Source organism: Equus przewalskii, chromosome 10 (assembly GCF_037783145.1).
Source record: "Equus przewalskii isolate Varuska chromosome 10, EquPr2, whole genome shotgun sequence".
NCBI lineage: Eukaryota > Metazoa > Chordata > Mammalia > Perissodactyla > Equidae > Equus > Equus przewalskii.
In genome coordinates, this window is record NC_091840.1 from 5,057,574 (window position 1) to 5,078,096 (window position 20,523).

The 20,523-nt window shown below is 58.0% G+C and overlaps 1 protein-coding gene and 1 long non-coding RNA gene across 5 annotated transcripts in view; one reads left to right on the forward strand and one right to left on the reverse strand.

The window, feature by feature from the left end:
• The window catches only part of SEPTIN9 (septin 9), a 162,002-nt gene that overhangs the window by 133,023 nt on the left and 8,456 nt on the right, over positions 1-20,523 (reverse strand). For 3 of the 4 annotated variants that reach the window (XM_070559866.1, XM_070559871.1, XM_070559872.1), the window contains exon 2: positions 12,091-12,147. In XM_070559866.1, coding sequence (XP_070415967.1) covers positions 12,091-12,147 — 57 coding nt within the window. Of the gene's footprint in view, positions 1-2,897; positions 3,981-12,090; positions 12,148-20,523 lie in introns of those variants that run through there. The other variant, XM_070559869.1, reaches the window with a different exon arrangement.
• Positions 3,586-6,877, forward strand: LOC139073822 (uncharacterized). The gene is made up of 2 exons (XR_011522870.1): positions 3,586-3,725; positions 6,068-6,877. It is a non-coding gene; the product is annotated as an uncharacterized lncRNA (long non-coding RNA).

Sequence of the window (20,523 nt, forward strand, 5' to 3'; positions counted from 1 at the left end):
CCCTTCTGGAGATTCTCTCCCTGCTGAAACGCGAGCTTGGAACAAGATAAAACTGCTTAATTTGTACAAGCCACAAAGCCAGTCCAGAACAAGGGAAAGAACGCCGATCCTTGGCTGGAAGGAGCTGCCTTCTGGGTCTCAGCGGCCAGTCACTGCCCCATGACTCACCCGGCTCTGCTGACACGGCCCGGAGGGGGCCTGCCCGCGCAGAGGACCCCAGGCGGGTGGGCGCACAAACCAGGCAGGAGCCAGTGGTGCCCAGAGAGGGAGGGGAGCAGACCCGCAGGATCCTGTGGCCGCCCACACCTGCCCCAAGCCCCTTCTCCGAGGGGGGCACACCTCCCCACTCCCCACCAACCCTCTCTGGGCAGCGGCCAAGAGCCAGCAGGACACGCCTCAAACACCAGACCAGGGGGGCACGTGCAGCAACAGCCATGTCTGCACGTGGGCGGGTGGGGCGTCAGGCGGGCAGGCCCCCCTCCACACGCCCAGCAACCCGGCCCCCAGCCTCACCTCCAGCCGGGGTGCAGGTGGGGACTGTGACAGCTGTCACTACCGCCTTATGTGAGACAAAGGGGTCGTCCGTGAAAAGGAAGGGGCCCCCAGAACAGGCTCTGAGCCCACGGGCCGAGGGGAGCCACCTCGGGTGTGCTGGCCCAACACCCCCTCCCTACAGGTTAGGGAGCCGAGGCCCTGGGGACAGAGGGACTTGCTCCAGGTCCCAGCCGGGACAGGACAGAACTCGCTCCCCAGGGACTGGGGAAGCCCGAGTTACAACTAGAGACCAGGGCTCCGGTCCGACGAGGAACACGTTAGGGAAACAGCTCTGGGATTATCGTCCGTGTCTGTAACCAGTTTCAAACTGAGTTTTGAAAGAAATAGCTTTTTTTTCCCCTAATGAAAACGCATCCAAAGGAGAATTTCATAGAAAGCAGCAATTTTTCCTGAGAGCAGGTCCCCACTTCATCGCTTGCCACGCTGTGCTCAGCTGAGACGAGTGCTCAGTGTGGCCGAGAGGCGCAGAGCTGACCATTTTCAAAGGCGGTTTTGTTCGGTGCATGAAAAGCTCCTGAAGTCTGGTTAGCCCAGGAGGTTCCAAGACACTGCCCTCACTCTCCACTCCCCAGGGACCCCTCCCGGCCTTTGTACCACGTCATTTGTAACATGAAGGCCCCTGACAGCCAGGCTGGTGGAGCGACCATCCTCCCCGGCCCACACGGGTCCTTCTCATTGTCCCCTACCCTGCAGCGCCTGCCAGGCTGGGAACAGGGACCCCTGGCCCTGCACCCCGTCGACCCCCACCTGGCCCACTGAGCTCAAACATGAATGAGATGCAGCTTCCCCGGCCGTGCCTTCCTCTGGTCTCCATGGCTGCCCTGCCTCCCGCGGTCCGTCCTCTGCACCCGTTCGGGCGTGCTCAGCAGCACAGGCGTGCGTGTGCTCGCACACATACACACAGAGGTGTGCGCATGGCCCATCGGCAGCTCCCCTCCCAGGGGCTGCCCCACCGGTCCTGACATTGCGTCAGGATCCGATGAGCCCCCAGAGCAGCAGGCAAGGGGCTGTGCTTCAGGAAGCTCTGAGCTGGGCCTTCCTTCTCCCTCGCCTCTTGGGGAGCCCCCCACACACAGTGGCAAACAACCAACCAGGGCGGATGGCACTTGTGGGGTGACATTCTTAGCCTCCCTGTGACCCAGGGGCAGCTTGGAAGCCCTGAAGCGCAGAGCGAGGCTGATGCCTCAGGCAGCCTCAGGCCTGCACGGTGCACCTCGGAACCCAGCTCGAGGGGTGCTCCGCCAGCGACAGGCACGGCAATGAATGGGAATTACTCGCGATGACGACAGACGCTGACGCGGTCACAGCACAGCATGCCTGGTGGGAGGAGCTGAGGAAGTCTGACGTGGAAGAGGATCTTCTCCCAGGGGTGACTCGAGAAGGCAGCCTCCTTCCTGTTCCTTTGTCATCCTTGCCCCTCCCCACCGAGCTCCTTGGGGGCTGCCATCTCAAAGGACCACTTGGCCTGTCTTTGAGAGGCTGGACCCACGCCGGGGGCAGGGGCCAGGCCAGGGACCTGTAAGGCCCCTCCAGCCTAAGAGCCAGCCATCTGCCCTCACTCTTTGCCCTGACATGACATCCAGATGTTTTAAACAGTGATTCTGCTCCAGGATCTGAGCAGAGCCCACATCTGCTAATCTTTCTGTCCTAAAATGTCCCTCAGTAGTCGTGGACGATGGTCACTGTGCCCCTCCCTGTCGCGGGGTTCCCAGGTGAGGACGGGACCCTAATGACACTGCCTCCCCAGGCAGGATTCATCTTGATGAAGCCCCCCAAGCTTCCGGCGGAACAGGACAAGCTCTCTCTGCTGTGTGTGCGCACACACACGCAAACACGCGATTGCACGTCTCCTCTGAGCACCCGGAGCTTCCAGCCCTGTAATCAAGTGGCGGGAAGACACCAAAATGCTATTTCAGGGAGGAGGCCGAGGCGGCCTGGGAGACAGACTTGGGCTGGCAGCCAAAAAACAAACCACACGGTGGACAAACCAACCACCAACCGCGTCCTGAATGCGGCCGCCCCAGACCCGAGCGCCAGACGCAGGTCCCCCACCCCTTCCCGGAGGCGCCCATGGTCTCGGCATCCACAGTCGTCTCAGGACACGAGAGTGGCCCATTGGGAAATGAAAGAGGAACAGTGAGGGGCAGGGAAGCCGGTTTAACTCAAAGCCAGGGCTGGTGAAGCTTAGCTTTCAGAATATTTCCTCCCACGACCTCGGAACAGTGCAAAGGAAAAGAAATATGTCCACAGAAATGAGGACAGTGCCTCCTGGGGGCTTCCTTCCCGAAGCACCAGCACAGCCCTGAGCCACGGGGCAGCGCGGGGGATGGGGGGGGGCCTACCTGTGATCCGGTCTCTCTCCATGACTATGGATATATTTAGCAGCAGGCAGCCGGCGTCCCCCTTCAGAGGCGTCCTCCCCTTTCTCACCCGCCGCCCTCCCTCTTGCTGCCTCCTCCTCCAAAAACACTCTTTGTCTGGTCTAATTTCTTCAATCTGTTGCAATCACGAATGCATCCAAATTACCACATTTCCATGTGCTGATCATATGTTCGCGCTCCAAACTGAAGCAGCATTGTCTCTCTGAATCGGGAGGGAAAAGGGAGCGAAGGAAAGGAATAAAAAACGAAGAGGCCGGAGCGAGCCGGGTGGTGGGCCCCGAGGGACTCCCGCAGCCCCGGGTGCTCCGGCGGGCGCGCTCGAGGACCGGCGTCCGGGCTGGGCAGCGGTGGCTTCAGAGGTGCCGCTCGGCTTCCAGCGGCCTTGTCCCCACCCCTGCAGCCCCTCCGCCAGCGTCGCTGCTCCTTTTTAATATCCACTTGGAGAAGCTCAACTTAGCCTCTTGGAAACCAGCGCTCAGAGTCAAATTCCTGGCGACTTGCAAAGTCTTTCGCTTCCCCCGTCGCGCGATGCTCCGAGCCCCTTCGGTTCCAGCGTCTGAAAAGCCGAGGTCCTGCAGGCCTGCCTCCCTTTCCCTCCACCCGAACTCCGACTGGGCTGGAGGAAGCTCAGGAACACCTGCCCAGAGGACCCCAGAGGAGTCGCCCTGCAGACGCCCCGGCGTCCCGTCAGCCTGCGGTGACAGAGGCAGCTGGCCGTCCCCACCCAAGCCGAGAGGGAGAGCGGGATGGAGACTTCCTGGAAGATTCCGACCACACACTCATGAGTCAGTGAGTCTCTGCTGTCCCCTGGGAGGGAGCGTGGCTCCTCACCCCCGACTTCCCCAGACGCAAGGCCTCTCAGGGAGGGGACACGGGGCTTGCTGGGCTGGGGGCTCCGTGCCACGTTCTGCTGTTCACCTGGCGTCCCGGGGGCCCCCAGCACCTGGTCAGAGTCAGGCTGGGGGGCTGAGGCTCGGGGACTGGGGGGCATTTCCTCTGCTCTTTAAGCTTCACTCACCTCAAGGGCTCAAACTGGCAGCCAGTGGCTGGGGACACAGAAAAAGGTTTTGTTTGCTCCAGGCTGTTTAAAGAAAATGTGTATTCGTGCCAGTGCTAGACACTTAGGCAATCTCCGAGAACTCCAGATTTTCCACTTCTCTTGGAAGAGGGAAGGCACGCGGCTGCACGGAGCCTTCAGGCCCTGCCACAGGGGGCTGGGTTGACAAGTGCTATCTCCTTTAGACGCAGCTGAATTTTCCAGTCTGTTCTGGTCCCCACGGCCCCTTCGCTCAGGTCCATTATTTGCCAGGGCAGGCGGCCTCTGAGTTTGCAGTCCCCGCTCCACATGGCCATGTGAGCCACGCCTTACCAACAAGACCCACACACAACTCTCTGTTGGATGGCATCCTCAAAGTGCCCTCCTGCCTGGGAAAGGACCCCAAATACAGTCTCCTAGGCAGCAAGGGCATCTTCTGCGGGTGGGGGATACAATTTTTACCCTTCTGGGAGACACCAACTAGCCCGCCCCCGGTCCCTAGCAGAGCCTGGAGGACAGCCCCCAAAGGCAACCTGCATGGGAAGGGAAGCTGGGGTGGGGGGGGGCGGGGACAGAGGCTCCCGTGCACTGTCGTAGGCTGAATAATGGCCACCAAAGGCATCACGTTCTATTCCCTGGAACCTGTAGATGGGACCTTATTTGGAGAAAGGGTGGTTGCAGATGGGTTTAAGTAAAGGATCCTGATGGGGAGACGATGCTGGATTATCGGGGTGCCCCTAAAGGCCGTCACATGCACTCATACAAGAGGGAGGCAGAGACAGATGGGACATACGTACAGAGAAGGGGACGTGAAGATGGAGTAGAAGAGACGTGAAGAGTGGAGTGATGCAGCCACAAACCAAGGAATGCTGGCAGCCAGAAGCTGGAAGAGGCACCGAGAGTGTCCCTTAGAGTTTTTGGAGGGAGCAAGGCCCTGCAGACACCTGGATTTCAGTCTCTGGCCTCCAGAACCTGAGAGAATCAATTTCTGTTGTTTTAAACCACCAAGTTTGTGGCAATTTGTCACAGCAGCCACCGGAAACTCATACAGGCACCGAAGACAGACTAACGAGTCAATGTTCTCTGCACAACGTTTTCCATTAATGATATTTCATCCTAAAACATTTCATTAAATCAATCACTAACAACACTGAGTTAGAACAACCAGAATCATGGAAGTTTTTTGGTTTTCTTATTTAATCTCTTTTCTGATTTTCAAAAAATATTCCTTATTGGTCTTTTTCGATTATAAATGTAATATATGTTCATTGTATTAAATGTAGAAACTACAGAAAACATAATAAAGAAGAAACCCCTTTACTGCCACATGGGACTCTCCAACACCAATTCTTGCTGTGGCAAGCAGGCCCACGAGGCTGCAGCCCCACGCCAGCTGGTGGAACGGTAGGGTGAGACAGGACCAGGGGCCAGGCCGCGGTGGGCCTTGTCCATCCGGGCCACCTCCTGCAGGCGCCAGCTCATGCACGATGGATTTCATTGCTGTGGTTGCTGCAGCTGCTGAGCACAGCTTTGACCCTCGGTTTTTCCCCAGCATAGTTTGGCTCAAGGTCCATTCCCCCGCCATGCCTAAAAATCCAAGCATTCTGGCCCAAGCGGGGGATAATTTGAAACCGAAAACCTGGCAGCACATATTGGCTCTGATGAGGCCCAAGTTAGTCATGAGCCAACTCAGAGCCCGGGTGCAGAGGTGGGGTGAGGCCAGGCAGGGGGAGAAGGGGGCAGCCAACCCCTGACTGCTGAGTGCCGGCCTCGTCACCAGCATCTGCCACTCGGTGGCAACTCGCCAGGCCAGATCAACATCCCCAAAGTGGGTTCCCCACGTGGCTCCATCCTCCAGAACACTGTCAGGGTTCTGTGCTTCTGTAAATCTTTATCCCTGCCTTCGATGCACCCAGCACATTAGCACAGTAAATGCAGCCCCAGGGAGGGGCTGGCTTCCTCGGAAAACACTTGCTGTCCCAGAGGCAGGAACCCCCAGCTCCAGGCCACTCCAGCCTGCCCGTGTCCTGGGGTCTGTCCAATAGGCCCTTCCAGACAGTTCTCAAGGTGGTATCTCTGTTCTTCGCCCCTGCAGACCTGCGCCGAGATCTGCGTTCTCCTGGCCACCTTCTTTCTGACGTCACCGTCACTAGTGAGGGGTGCAGGGTGAGGAGGAGTGAGGACTGCTTTATCCTTAGAGACGCCACTCTGCTCCCTTATCCGAAGCCCATGTGCGTGCCCAGCATCTGGCTGGGAGGGGACACCAGAGCAAGAGGCGTGCCCAGGGTGCCCTGAACTCCCCCACCAGGCCAGGAGCTGTGGCTGGCCCCGCTGAGAAGAGGGAGCAGGCGCTCCAGGGACGCTGACGTTGGAGCAGGGGCCTCTGGAAGGGTCTGACGGATGGACGCGGACTTGCTCCCCGTGCGCACTCCGGGGAGGGGCCTGTGAGGAGGCAGGGGAGGAGGAATCGTGTCCTGAGGCTCTGGGCTCAGATGCTCTGCCGCTGTCACCTCCCCGGCCCCTAATGCAGGCACTTGAGTCCTCCATAATCAGCTCCAAGCTAGAGGGGACGCCCGACCTCTCACCTTAAAAAATGACTTTTCCATTCATTTCCTGCTCGTCCCCAGACTCAAGCCCTGAAGTTGCTTTCTTGAGTTAAAAGTAAAGGCGCTCCAAGCCCTGCCCCCTCCCAGCGACCCTCCAGCGGCCGCGGCTACTGGACCTGCCAGCAGAGCGGGAAGCCGGCCGAGCCCCTCCAGTGCCGGCCCCAGTCTGGCTGCCTGCAGCCTCCCAGAGCAAGATGGATTCCAGGCCCTGGGCCTGCTGCATTCCTCTCGGAATCTTCTCTCCACTTTTTATTGTGCCTCGAGCTTCAGCTGTTCCTAAATAAACACAATCCAGCTACTCTCTGCCCTTGGGACGGCTACAGGGTTTACTGGTGCGAACAGCCCGGGCCGGCCTGTTGCTTTGGGAGTTCTTCCAGGTCAGTGTGGAAGGAAACCAAGACAACAGAGAGAAGCAGCCCAGACAGGGCCGAATTCCACCGCCAACAGCCTCACGCTCAGCCACCCAACCCAGGCCGGAGCCACGAGCTGGCGCTTCGTTCCTAAAGATGGCCCAGCAGCCCGTGCAGTGCAGGCGGCTCCGGGGGGTGGGGGTCGGCGTCCTCGTCTCCCCAGGGCCCCAGAGTTTAAATTCTCCCCAGAATCCTGAAACTCCCCGAAGAAAGGGTGTCTTTCACTTCCCGCTGGGAGCCCGACTTTCCGCCTGCGCGGTGGGCGCCCACTGCTCGCTGGACAAACTACAGCTGGGAGGACCCCGTGTGTCGGTCGATGACCCAGACCGGCGCTGCCCAACAGAACGTGCTGTGCTGACGTAAATGTTCTATGTCTGCTCTGTTCTGCACGACAGCCACGTGTGGCTGCTGAGCGCTCACAACGTGGCCAGTGGCACTGAGGAACCACGTTTTTCATTTGTGTTAAATAATTAAGTGATTTCAATGTGAACAGGCCCACGCGCCACCCGGCTGCCCTGTTGGACGGGGTCCGCTCCTCCTCCCCCCTCTCCTTGGAGACGTTGCATTCTCCGTAAACGTCTTCCCCAGAAGGCAAGCAAAGAGAAAGGCTGCTCTTCAGCCAAGGTGAAAGAAGGCTGACATTGCTATTTTAAACTTGCTTTTGGCTGACACCCCCAAACTTCCCCTATCAAGCTCAGCTCAGGAGTGTTTCCCGCCTGCCTGCGATGCGCCACAGAGCGCCCAGCCAGGATCCGGCCTGTGGCCGTGGGGACACAGAAATCCCCGAGGCCAGCCTGCTTAGGGCTGTGACAGGTCAGGTTCACGTTACCCTGGAAAGAGAACGACCTCTGAGGTGAGAGAGGGCAAGGCGATTCTGGAGCGGGGACCCACAGGGTGGCCAGAGCCCTTGGAGCAGGAGGGAGAGGCTGGATGGGGGTCTGGGCCCACCGGGAGGCATCAGGACACGGGACTCAGTTTAGAGGGGAGCGGATCCTGCAAGCAGAGGGAACCGAGGGGTCGTGATGCAAGAGGACCATGAGCAGGTCTGTTTTGTCATCACGTGGACAAGCCCGTCGCCCGGTCCCTGGCGCACAGGAGGGACTTGGCAAAGGCACACTGAATGCTGCTGGATGGGGAGGAGCCTCCGGTGGGGAGAAGGGGTGGAGACCAGAGAGACTCCGAGGCCTGACCAGGATGGGGCCAAGACCATGGGGCAGCCCAACCAAGGGCCATTCGGGGAGAGGGCGAGTTCACAAGATCTTGGCAACCTGTTGACCTGGGATGCCGGGGGGGCAGAGGTCAAGGATGACACAGAGACTTCTTGTTTGAGTCCCTGGGTGGATGGCAGGCTGAGACGGAGCAGGGGTCAGGGGGCGGGAGAGGAAGGAACGAGCCCAGGTGCAAGGACCACAGGCAGCTGGCATCTCTTCCCCGACCAGCTCCCTGCCAGACAGGCACCGCCCTCCCTTGTGCCCGCGTGCCTGGCACAGGGCACCCGGCCATTCAACCCACGTCCAGAGCAGCTATTCCGTGCGGGGCAGCGTGCTGCGGTGTTAGGAGAAGCAGAGGGGGACAAGCTGGACAGGCCCTGCCCGGCCAGCATTTATGGTCTCCAGGGCTGATGACCGTTGGACAATGAGTGTCAGCAGTGTTAGGCTGGGAACTCACCGGGTGGGGCCCTAGGCAGCCTGGAGCAGGGCAGCCCCCTCCTGAGAAGGGATGTGTGAGCAGGGACAGAAAGATGTGGATGGGGAGGGGAGGGAGCCCCCAGGAGCACAGCCCTGGCAGAGCCCCGGGGATCACTTTGGGTACCTTCTTTTTGGTGTCCCCTGTAAGGACAGAGACGCAGCCCCCAGGCGAGCAGCATTGTAGGAGATCCTTCTGTGGGCAGAGTGTTGTCCAGCCACAGTAACCTGGTGGGACCTGTGGCTGCAGTAACAAATCACCACAAACTCAGGGGCTTAAAACCACCGAAAGTGATTCTAGAGGCAGAAGTCCAAGATCAAGGTGTCAGCAGGGCTGTGGTCCCCCCAGAGGCACTGAGGAAGACCCTTCCTCGCCGCCTCCAGCTTCTGGGGGCCCCTGGCATTCCTTGGCTTGTGGCTGCATCACTCCAGTCTCTGCCTCCTCCTCCTCCTCCTCCTCCTCCTGTGTGTCTGTGTCTCCTCTCTTCCTGTAAGGACCCCAGCCACCGGATTCTGGGCCCAGACCAACTCCAGTACAACCTCATCTCAAGATCCTTAACTAGTCATGTCTGTAAAAGACCTATTTCTAAATCAGGTCACTTTCTGAGGTTCTGGGTGAACCAGACTTCCGGGGGGCACACTGTTCAACCCAAGAAGGGATGAGGGTGGGACTGGGGATGAGGCCATCCACCCCAGAGGGATCTGAAGGAGGAAAAGCAGGCCCAGCAACACGCCGGATGTCTGGGCAGAAGCAGAAGGCTCCAGGGATCCCAGCCGGGGGCAGAGGGGCAGGCTGGCCAGGCTGGGCCACAGGAGGTGAGGAAGCAGATCCCAGGAACACGCTGTGTGCGCTGTGGGAACCAGGGCAAAGGTCGGCCAGGCTGTGGTCTGGGAGGCTGCTGCCCAGGGAGGCTGCTGGAGGCGCAGAAAATGGGTGAGTGTGGGAAACAAACCGGAAGGCCACTTGGGGGTGCTGAGGGTGTGCATCCCCATAACCCAGCCCAGGGAAAGCCACACGCGAGCACGGGACACATGAGAACGTTTCCAGCTGCATTCGTAACAGAGGAAACCTCTGGATCTCCCACAACAGGCCGTGGGGTAGACAACTCTGTCTCCCCACAGAGGAACCCTCGCGTGCGGTCAACATAAATGAACGAAGCCACAGGGATCCGCATGGGTAGATGTCGGTCATCTCGTTGTGTGGAAAAGCAAAGAGCAGCAGCCGACTCCCCCTGGACACACGACGTGAGGCTGCTGGTGCACAGGACGAGCGGTTCTGTTGTCTGCAGACACACAGCACAGACGTGCCCGCAGTGACCAGGCCTAAATTCAGACGAGTGGCTGCCTCACCGGGAACAGATGGTGTGGAGAGAGTCGCCCAGAGGCTTCTTGTTTCTTAAGTGGGATGGTGGGCGCACAGGGGTTTACTTATCACATTTCTTATACGGCCAACAGTTCTAACTTTTAAAAACAGGATAGAAAGTGAGTGAGCTCATCAAGGGTTGACTGCGGGATAGTCTGTGCTGAGCGACCATGGCTCACGCCGCCAACAGCCAGCCCTGGCCTCGTCCCAAACACAACCCTGTGAAGAACCGAAAACAAAGGACGCAGCCCCGCACCACGCCCCCTCTGCCCCTCTCGGGGGGAAGCGGGGTGCAGGGTCCCACACACAGGAGGCCAGGCAGAGCGTGGGACAGAGGTCAGGCTGGGGGGAGGGGAGCAGCGGACGGCGGCTCCGAATGGGGATTCTGCAAGGGTCAGAGGGACTGGGGGGCCAGGAGGCTGGGGGCCCAGGAAGGAACCAAGGTCTCAACCGTTGGGAGGCAGGCATTCGAGACGGGAGCCAGGAAGACGAGGAGAGGGTGTCTGGGGCCAGCGCCCCCAGAGGCCCCCAGAGCAAGGATCTTGTGTGTCAGCAGGCGGTCCCACGCGAAACCCAGATCACTGGTCTGCAGCTTTGGGCTTTGGCAAATTATGCCTTAGGGTTCCAAACAGAGCCGTGGCCACAGCTGCCAAGTGCTGACGGCACAGAACTGGCCGGGCTGAGCACAGGGAAGCAGCGGCCAGAGGAGGCTGTGTCCACACAGCTCAGGGTACCAGCCTCCCAAGACCTCACCCCCAAGGCTGGGCCTCTCCCCAGGCCAACACAAAGCAAGGCCCCTAGACCCAGCCCAGCTGATGGAAGGGAGGGAGATAGAGAAGCAGAGCAGCGCCAGAGGCAAGAGGCCCAGAGCAAAGTCCCCCAGAAACACAGCAGCGGCTGGGCAGCCCAGTGGTTAGCCCAGCGGCCTAACATAGCTGGTGGGGCGGAGCTCTCTCTTAACCACAGATGTGAATCATTCAGCCGCCCTGGAGGCCTCCAGCTGGGCGTCACCCTTCCCTTCCCACACCCAGGCCTGTTCTGCACCGCAAGGGGCCTCATAGACACTCGTGTGGACATCGCAGCCTGCACATCCGCACGCCACCTCACGTCACCCCATGGCTCTTGGGCTGCCCAGCCCACCAGTGGGCGTCCCTTCTGGAGGACAGACCTGGGAAGAGGTTTACACTGGCCCCGGAAGTAGGCTCAGGAACATATGGGTACAGAATTCTGGGGTCCTGGGGGGCCAGCACGATCTACAACTATCTAATTTCACAGCCACATGTACATATTAGGTGGAAATTAATTTAAAATAAGTTAGTTAAATAATTCTGTGCTAGTGAATGAATGAACAAAATAAACTTAGTATATACTTCAGGCAGTCAATAGTCACACGTAGGCTAGTGGCCGTGATAGTGGCCAGTGGAGAAATGGAACACTTCCACCATCACAGAAAGTTCCACAGGAGAGGACTGGTCCAGAAGGTAGGATGTGGGCTCCGGAGGAGGTGAGTCCCTTCCTCTCTGGGCCAAACATCCTCTCCAAAAAGAGGCCACCACAACAAGCACACACAAAAAACAGAAAGCATAGCTTGGAGACGCCCACTGGGAGCCCACCTATCTGACGCTGTCTCCACTCTGTTCCCGGGTGGGCTCTGCACTTCAGCTCTGCAGGGCCATAGGGAGCAGGCACAGTGGTCCATGGACTGACCCAGCCTAGGGCTGCCCATGGTCAAAGCCACACTTCCATGGGGTGCCCATTGCCTCAGCACCCCGACTGGGGCAGCCTCCAGCATCCATCCCCCCTTCCCCTCCCCTCTGTCCTGCACTCACGGGCCTCTCGCTGTGCCCGGGGTGCCTACCTGCAGAGAGGTGAGTGGCCCCCACCCACACGAAGATCACCTCTGGCAGGGCTGTGGTCAACAGGCCTGAAAGCCACTAGTATGGGAGCCATCAAAGGCAGCACCTCCCTGGGCAATGGGCAGGAGGCCCCACTTACCTGAGATGGCTACGTGGGCCTGGACCAGAAGAACAACCAGGGCTGAACAAGCCACTTACCTGGGCCAGTCAGGTCACCAAGCCTCCGGAGACGGCCGCTAGAGGTCCGAGTAACTCCTAAAGACAGGGGCAGAGGGCAAAGGTCACACAAGGCTGCTGCAAGACAGTTAACACCGGGTGTATCCTCGCCTCTGCTCCTGCCAGGGGCTCCAGAACCAGAAACTAGTCCTTTGTGGGGCCAGAGGCCCTCATCCTCCCAGGTACTACTGGACCCAGAGCGCCACCTGCAGTGACAGCTGCTGCCATCTGGATGCTGGCTGCTGGACGAGCACTGCGCCAAACCCTCTGCAGACATTTTCCCACCTAAGCCTCACTACCCCATTTTGCCAATAAGGGACCTGAATCTCAGTGGGGTTGAGTAACTTGCCTGAGGCCACAGAGCTACTAGGAGTTGAGCCCAGAATAAACCCAAGTCCATCCAACTCTAAAATCTGGGCTTGGCTCAAGTGTGCCAGAGCACTGTGACTGTCAGGGACAGAGAGAGGGGCTGGCACCCCGTCAGGCACCGGCCAGTCCCCTGGTCTAACCCCCATCTGCCTGTCTTGTGAACGGGTGTTTCCTGGCACCCGGGTCCCTTCCCCAGCCCTCTTCACTCCCAGGGCTGGGGCAGAGCCAGGCTGGATTTGGGAGGGTGGAGGACAAGCTCTTCCCTTCCCTCCCCTCCCTGAGGGAACGAAAACAGAGCCAGGATTAACGCGGCCTCAGCCTCGTGCTGTACACACTCCCTCCGCAAAAACACGCCTCGGCCCAGCCAGCCCCTTGGAGAGGCTTACGGCAGGCAAGTCGCAACTCGAGGAGATTTGCTGAGGTGCTAAGCCGAGCAAACCCGAGAGGCTGCCAGGAGGGGTACCCGTGGGAGCAGCAGGCGGCCAGATCACGGCGCTCTGGGGGCGTGCCGCCGGGCCATCCTCAGGAGAGCTGCAGGGACAGCCCAGGATGGCCAGCAGATGCCTTCCCCAGACGGCAAGAAAGGCTGGAGAAGGCAGCCAGGCGGACCCAGACACCTGGGGCTGCAGGTGCCATCGCCTGTCCCACAGCCCCCTGAGCGACTCTTGTAACATTCATTCATTCATTCATGCATTCCGCAAACCCACGCCTAAACTGACTGACCGGGAGTGGACGCAGCCAGCATGGTTTCTAAAGGTTCAGAGGCCCAAGCAGGGCAACCTGCAGACCTCACTTCATGGGCTCCTGGGGACACACACCCTCTCCACATCTGCTGGATTTAGCAACGATAACAAAACGGGCACAGTCTGTCCTTCAGGGCCTGGCACCGACACAGACCTGCTCCTAAGCCTGGGCCTCTTTCTGAGCTCAGAGGACCCCAACATGTGCCCCAGTTTTAGCTGAACCCACCCATCGTGTAAACAACACTGTGAGAGAGGCACGGGGCATGAGTTCCAAGGGGACGTGAGCACCGGGGCCTGGAGCGCCCAGCGAGGCTGCAAGGAGACGGGGAGGACCAAGCTGACCTTTGAGGGAGGCTGGGGGGACGCTGTGCAGCCACAGCCACCTCCACTGGCCAGGGCTCTCGGACAGCCACGAGCTTGATGCCCAGTCTCCCACTCACTCAAGCCAACGACCCCAGGAGGGGTGCTGCCACCCCCATTTTACAGATGAAATCGCACAGCTGTCGAATTCTCCTCAGAACCCCCAGCCTGACACCAGCCACATGGTGACCTCAACGGTTGACTGTACGTGTCAGGCTGACAGGGTCACGGGGCGCCCAGATGTTTGGCTAAAGACTATTTCTTTTCTTTTCTTTTCTTTTCTTTTTTGAGGAAAATTAGCCCCGAGCTAACTACTGCCAATCCTCCCCTTTTCGCTGAGGAAGACTGGCCCTGAGCTAACATCCGTGCCCATCTTCCTCTACTTTATATGTGGGACACCTGCCACAGCATGGCTTGTCAAGCAGTACCATGTCCACACCCGGGATCCAAACCGGCGAACCCCGGGCCACTGAATCGGAACATGCGAACTTAACCGCTGTGCCGCCGGGCTGGCCCTAAACACTATTTCTGAGTGTGTCCGTGAGGGCGCTTCCGGCTGAGCTTAGCGTCTGGATCGGTGCACAGAGGGAAGCAGATCTGCCTGGTGTGGCGTGTGGTGGGCCTCAGAGGACAGAGGTGGAGGGGGGAGCAGGCTCCCTCTGCGGACCGACACGGGTCCTCTCCTGTCCTCACTCGGGACCTCAGCCGCTGGCTCCCCTGGGTGTCGCGCTCACAGATGGCAGACGGTGGTGGGATTCCTCAGCCTTCGTAATTACACGGGCCAGTTCCTCAGGAGAAATCTCTCCTCCTCTCTCCTATCGGCTCTGTCTCTCTGGAGAACCCCAGACCACGGCTTCACACGGCAGACGTGAGCCTCCTTCCCGCGGGGCCTGCTTGGCTCTGGTGAAATGTCTGCTCTCAGCCAAGCGATGCAAAGCGCCCTTCCTGGGAGGGCCAACCCGAAGGCAGGGATTCCAGGTCAGCCCCTTGGGACAGAGAGGCTGGACCACTGCCTCAGGCCCGAAAGGGGCAGGAGGGTCCAGCATCTGCCTCCCAGAACTGACAGCCCCCTTACGACAAGAGAGGGTGGGCCGGGAGTGGCTCCGGTGGGCTGCCCAAGGCTGCTGGGAGGGCAGAGGAGTGGGTCTGGGCATCCCCCTGCCCAGCCGGCCTCACTTCCTCGACGGCTGTGACCTCCCTCCACACACCTACTGAGGGGCTGCACTGCATAAGACGACACAGGAGAATCACCATCGTCTGGCCCCACCCACACGCAGACAACGAGCTACTTCGAGGTCTGCTGTCCGGGCTGAGAGGGGCACCAGTGAGTGACAGCTGTGCCATAAATCCAATGAGTCCCCAGTATGGAAACAGCATGGGGTGAGGAGTGGAGAAGGAACAGACCCAACATTCCTGTGGATTGAGTCACTTCCGGCTGCGACTCCCCCAGGCCAGCTGGACACCCACCCGTGCCCCCTGACCTGGCTTCCAGGCAAAGGTGAAAATGAAGAGGGTCCATTCAGGTTAACACCCTCCCTGGGCCCCCGGTATCTGATGACCAGGAGCCATTCTGGGCTCTTCTCCCCAAACCTGGGGGGATGGACATGGTAATGAGGAAGACAGCATCTGTCTCAGATTTCTTGGGGGAAGTTTTGCTTTTTTACACTGTTTATTTTTCTGACTTCCCAAAATGCGCGGCTGGTGCCAGGCAGCCCCTGGCACAGAGGAGATGCAAGAAAGGCTGGTTACTAAAGTGGGAGGTGGCGCCCACGGTTCCGTGCTCGGAGCCGCCTCCACCGCCGCCCGGGGGAGACCCTAGGCCAAGAGCAGCTGAGCTCCGGTCCTCCTGCCCAGTCACCGGCCCGGCATCTGAGTCCGGCGAGGAGGCAACCGGAAGGGCCTCCGAGACATCTAAGGGCTCGGCTGTTCCAGTTGAGAATTGAGTTATTTTTATGTGATTTTAAAATAAAACATATTCGCAGGAAAGAGGCGATCTGAAATTCAGCTGTCTGGAGTCATCCCAGACCAAATTATTTGAGTCCTCAGAGGCCAGGGAGGCAGGAGAGTCCAGAGTTGGAGGAACAGGGCTGGAATCCAGCCCTCCCCACGTGCCAGCTGTGGCCCCAGAGAACCCTCTCCCCAAGTCTCAGCGTCCCTGTCTACGAACGGGACACAGAGGGGTTCACTCACAGCGACTGAGATCGCAGGAGGCCACACATTACGGGCACTTCGCACAGGGTCTGGCACGAGATATGCACCCAAAAGACGACGGTGTTATTATCACCAGTAGCATATGCATTATAATAATATTACTGTCATTATTATACACCAGGCACACACACCGGCCTGGAGCCAGCAATCTATACGGGAATTAACAAGGCTTGGCTGCCCTGTGCTGATGCATCTCAACAACGTGTGAGTTAGAACCAAGGCACGAGTTACAGCCTGGGCGCTGCCACCCCCAGAAAGGCTGCCGGGATTCTCCTTGACGCCCTCCCCACTAAGGGAAGTCAACCCTCCCCACGCCAGGCCTCCAGGGCGGAGGGCACGTTACAGGAAAACGGGGCAGTTTCCCAGACCCAGAGAAAACAGTCAGCACTCGGGGGCTTAGAATCTTGGTGCCCCCCCAGCCCTGGCCGTGCCCAGGAGTCCTGGGCCAGAGGAAAGGCTATTTCGTAAATGTTCACGAACTCCAGGCCAGTGACAAACGCCAATAAAGTTTAACATGTGGAGGCCACGAGATTAAAACACACTTCAGATGAGACAAGGCAAAAGGCAGCAGAAAGCAGGGAGTGCGGACAAAGAAATCACAGCATTTCAAAGCAGGAAGGAAGGTGGCCAGACAAGGAGAGGGGCTCCTTGGTCCTCAAGAAGAGAGTGCTCCCGGGGCGAAGGGGGAGGGGGGAGGGCACCTGGGGATGCCTCGGGAAGCACCTTCCTTCTAGAACCGGAATTCGGAGTCCCTGATGGCAGCACCCACTTCCAGGTGGCCTGCTGGCGCCCTCCCCACACGTCGCCATGCTTCCGCCAGGGGCAGCCCCACTTGGCACAGGAGCCCCACAGATGGGTGCTGGCCCACGTGTCCAGGAGCCCCGACGCTTGTCTCCTGGGTTTTCCCCTGTGCACAGAATCTGGGGAGTCTGGCTAGGAGAGAGGACACAGTCGGGGTGAACGCCTTTTACTTTCTCCTTTCAACCACGTTTTGATGATGGAAGCTAGTCAATTACAAGGTTGAAATGGTTACACAGGCACTGAGAACCTAAACAGACTCTCAGTTAAGGCAGTATTATCATCGTACTATTATCATTTACTGACTGGAACGCCATGCGCCGCATCTGATCTCCTCATGGAGTCGTGGAGCCACGGTCCCCACCCACGATCAGGGCAGCTGTCCCCAACCCCTCTGGGGTCTCCCACAGCCCAGACACCTTAACCCGAGGAGGGGGCAGAGCAGGAATCAGGCTGTCCCTGGGGGAGGGTGACAGTCCTTCTGCCAGTCAAAAAGTCATTGTTTTCTCAAAAGGGAGCTTTGCAGGAAGAGGTACCGTGAAAACTCGGCACAAACATCCATTTTCAGTAATGACGAGAGTCTATCTACAGAAAAGAATCAATCCTTAATTTTTTCCTAAAACTCATAAGACAGTCCCTCAGGAAAGGACAGGGTCACAGCAACCTTGGCCAGAAGCCACCTGCCCCTCCCCGGCTGCCCCCTCCCCCTTCGAGCCCAGGATGGTGGGAACCCCCAGGACACACAGTTTTCACCCCCTTCTTCCACGGCTCATTTGCTCAGAGAGCTGTGAAGGGCTGGATCAAAGTCAAGGGTTGGGGAGGGGGGTGAAAGTCAAACTCCAGGCTTATCTCGAGAGGAGCCTGAGATAAGGAGATAACGCCCACCCCACCCCACCACCCTCTGGCTCCCCCTCCCCCACCCTTGGTTTTTGCAGCCGGTCAGGTGAGCACTGAATAGGTGCGCTAGGGAGGGGGGACGAGACCCTCCTGGTGATGCCCAAGCGCCCCCCCATCCCCACCCCAGCGCAGGGCACCTTCCCCTCCCTTAAGGGAACCAATTTATTCATCCACAAGGTGAGGAATCCTCTAGCCTTTGGGAATGTGCTCCCACAGGAGACCAAATACTGCAGAAAGTTGTGTTTTCAGCAAAGCCTTGGGCCTTGAAGCCAGGGGTTCTAGTCCCTTCCCTGACTCTGCCCTGCCCCGCCACTCCCCGTCTCCAGTGGAGGGGGTGCTCCCAGCCCACAGTCCACGCAGCTACGAAGTGCCACCCAGGGTGCGAGTCCACCCCAGCCCTTCCTGCATCCTTGGGCAAGTGTTCAGTCTCTCTGAGCCTCAGTTTCCACATCCACAAAATGCAGACTCATGGAAATATTATTGAGCATCTACTCTGCACCAGGCACTGTTCAAGGAGCTGGGGAGACAGCGGGGACCAAAAGTGACCTGGCTGCTCTCTTGGCGGCACTCACAGCCTAGTGGGGAGCCAAGCCCAGTATCCGGCTCACAGGGTCACAGGTGAGGGAAGGGTGCCAGCAGCCCACGCATGCGGAGGGCTCTGCCAGATTAGGCAGCAGGCAGCAGCATCACAGTATCTGAGCCAACCGCAGGCTCAGAGCCCTTCCCTCAAAGGTTCACCAGGTGGGCGTCTGGACTCTGGGTCCCACTCATATAAAATACATTGCTGTACAAAACACAGGACACTCAGTTAAATTGGAATTTCAGATAAACAACCAATAATCTTTAAGCATAAGTATATCCCCCCCCATTCCTCGCCCTTCCCAGGCTCTCCTTTTGGCAGCAGGAGAACTGGCCCCCCCAGGCTGAGGTTCCCAGGTCCCCAGGGCTGCCGGCTGTGGGCTGGGCTCAACCAATGGGAGGCTGGGGCAGGGATGGGAAGGTGGGAGCAAGAGACAAGCAGAGCAGCTCTTTGCCGTCTCTGCCCTGGAAGGTGTCCCCCACCCCCCACCCCCCCACCCCCCACAGCAGGTTCTGTCCCTTCTGAAGCTGCAGGTCCTGCCGGACAGGCCTCCCTCTGTCCAGGCTCCCATCGGGTGACCCTGGTCCCCAGACTCTGGGAACACAAGCTCCTCCCTCAGACCCTCTGATCCGGGGATCTGACCCTCTGCCCCGCTGCGCATCTCTGGATCTAGGGCCGGAAGCTCCAGGGCCCTTGGCTGGCAAGCGTCCCTTTTGAGGCACTGAGAAGGGCCCTAACAACACGTCTACACGGTCAAACCTTTTCCTCAAATTTGCAAGACAGAAAATATTTTAACTCCAATCAGTTAAGATCGCCATCTATATCCACTCAGACCTCGTGCCCCGAGGCCTGCTGCTGTGTAAGACCCCAGTGGGGGGGCTGCTGGCTTCTGGGGGCTCCCGCTAAGGAGAAGTTGAACTGGAAAGAGCTTTAGTTTGGATTTAGTTGGGTTATAATTACGTAGTTCAGTTATTTCCACATATTGCTAAGTGACTGCTGGTCGTCCCAACGAGGAAGTCCAGGAAGACACCTTTCACTTCCTCTTCCAAACCTCTCTACCGCGCAGGATCAGAAGGGTTCGCCTTGAACGCGTCCTGCAGCGCCTGGTGCCAGAAACGCGGGCAGCCAGGGAGAAGCAAGACTTGAAACGTATAGAGCCAGAAGCTTGTCTATGGAACATTGTTCCAATCACCAGACACAAAGTTGTAAGCAGAGAATTCAATTCTCTTCAATGTTGAGTCAAAACAAAGTATCTGGTCAGAAATAAATGCAAGAATGTATCCCATACAGTCATCAATGCCCCATACTTTTCTATTTTTTTCTTGTTGGGAATTACATAAATAGGATTTATCAGAATCCTTGAGGTTTTAGGGCAAAAATCTGTAGCATACCATAAACTCTGTGTGAAGTCACACTTTTCTACGCATCCCAACTACCGCGAGTAAAAAATAAATTTTGATCAACCAGGCAGATGAATTAACTTTCTATTCTCTCAAAAGAAAATGATACTACAAAGTCATCATATAAAGAAGTGATCAGAGAGTATGCAGTCAAAAAAAGTAGGAAAAAAATTACTTTGGAGATAGGAAAAGTAGTTTGATAAAAACGTGTTGTTTTTCTGGATTTTGTGATGCTTATGGTATTTGCCCACTGTTTAAAATTTATAATTGGTTGTTATTTATTTTCTCATTCTAAACAAATAACCACGTTCACACCTTTAAAGAGTCGTATGACCCCCACACCCTGGACCTCCCCGAGTGCTTCCTTCTGCCCGATTTGGCTTTTCTGCTCTTCCGCCATCTGTGTAACAACTCCCAACATTTAAGTCTTTCTGTTCTAAATCCTCAATACACACACCATGAACAAACCACACACATGAGAAAGAAGAGTAGACTAACAAAGCAGGGCCATGCACCAAAGGGAAAATCACGGACAACGTGGAGGATGGTTAGCAGTTGGAAATTGCTGACCACAGCAAAAAGGAGCCCAGGAGAATGGCCCAGAATACAGGGAAAGTCTTTGAGCCCCGCTGCTTAACAGGCCCCTGAGTCACCAGAGTCAGACGTGTTCACTCAGACTTTAGACGGAAGCTATAGATTACAGCAAGGCAGTACCACAGAGAGAGGTGGGGACCCTGGGAGGACTAGGAAGATGGGGAGGTGAGCGAAACAAAATGGCGACCAAGGACAGTAGGCTGACAGCAGCACTGCTGACTGTGGCACCGGGGGGTTCCAGAAGAAATCTCTGCACAAGGAGCCAGGCAGCAGCACGAATGATCCCCAGGAGAGGTGGCCGGTCACCTGGGAGACTGGCTCATCTCCAAGACAAGGGCATTCAGGCTGACTCAGGGAAGCAGAGAGACACCTCCGAGGGTCCAGATGCATCCTGTAGGGGCCCAAGAAGAGAAGGAGGGAAGGAGAGGAGAGAAGGTGGAGCCCCTGGCCTCACACGCTGCAG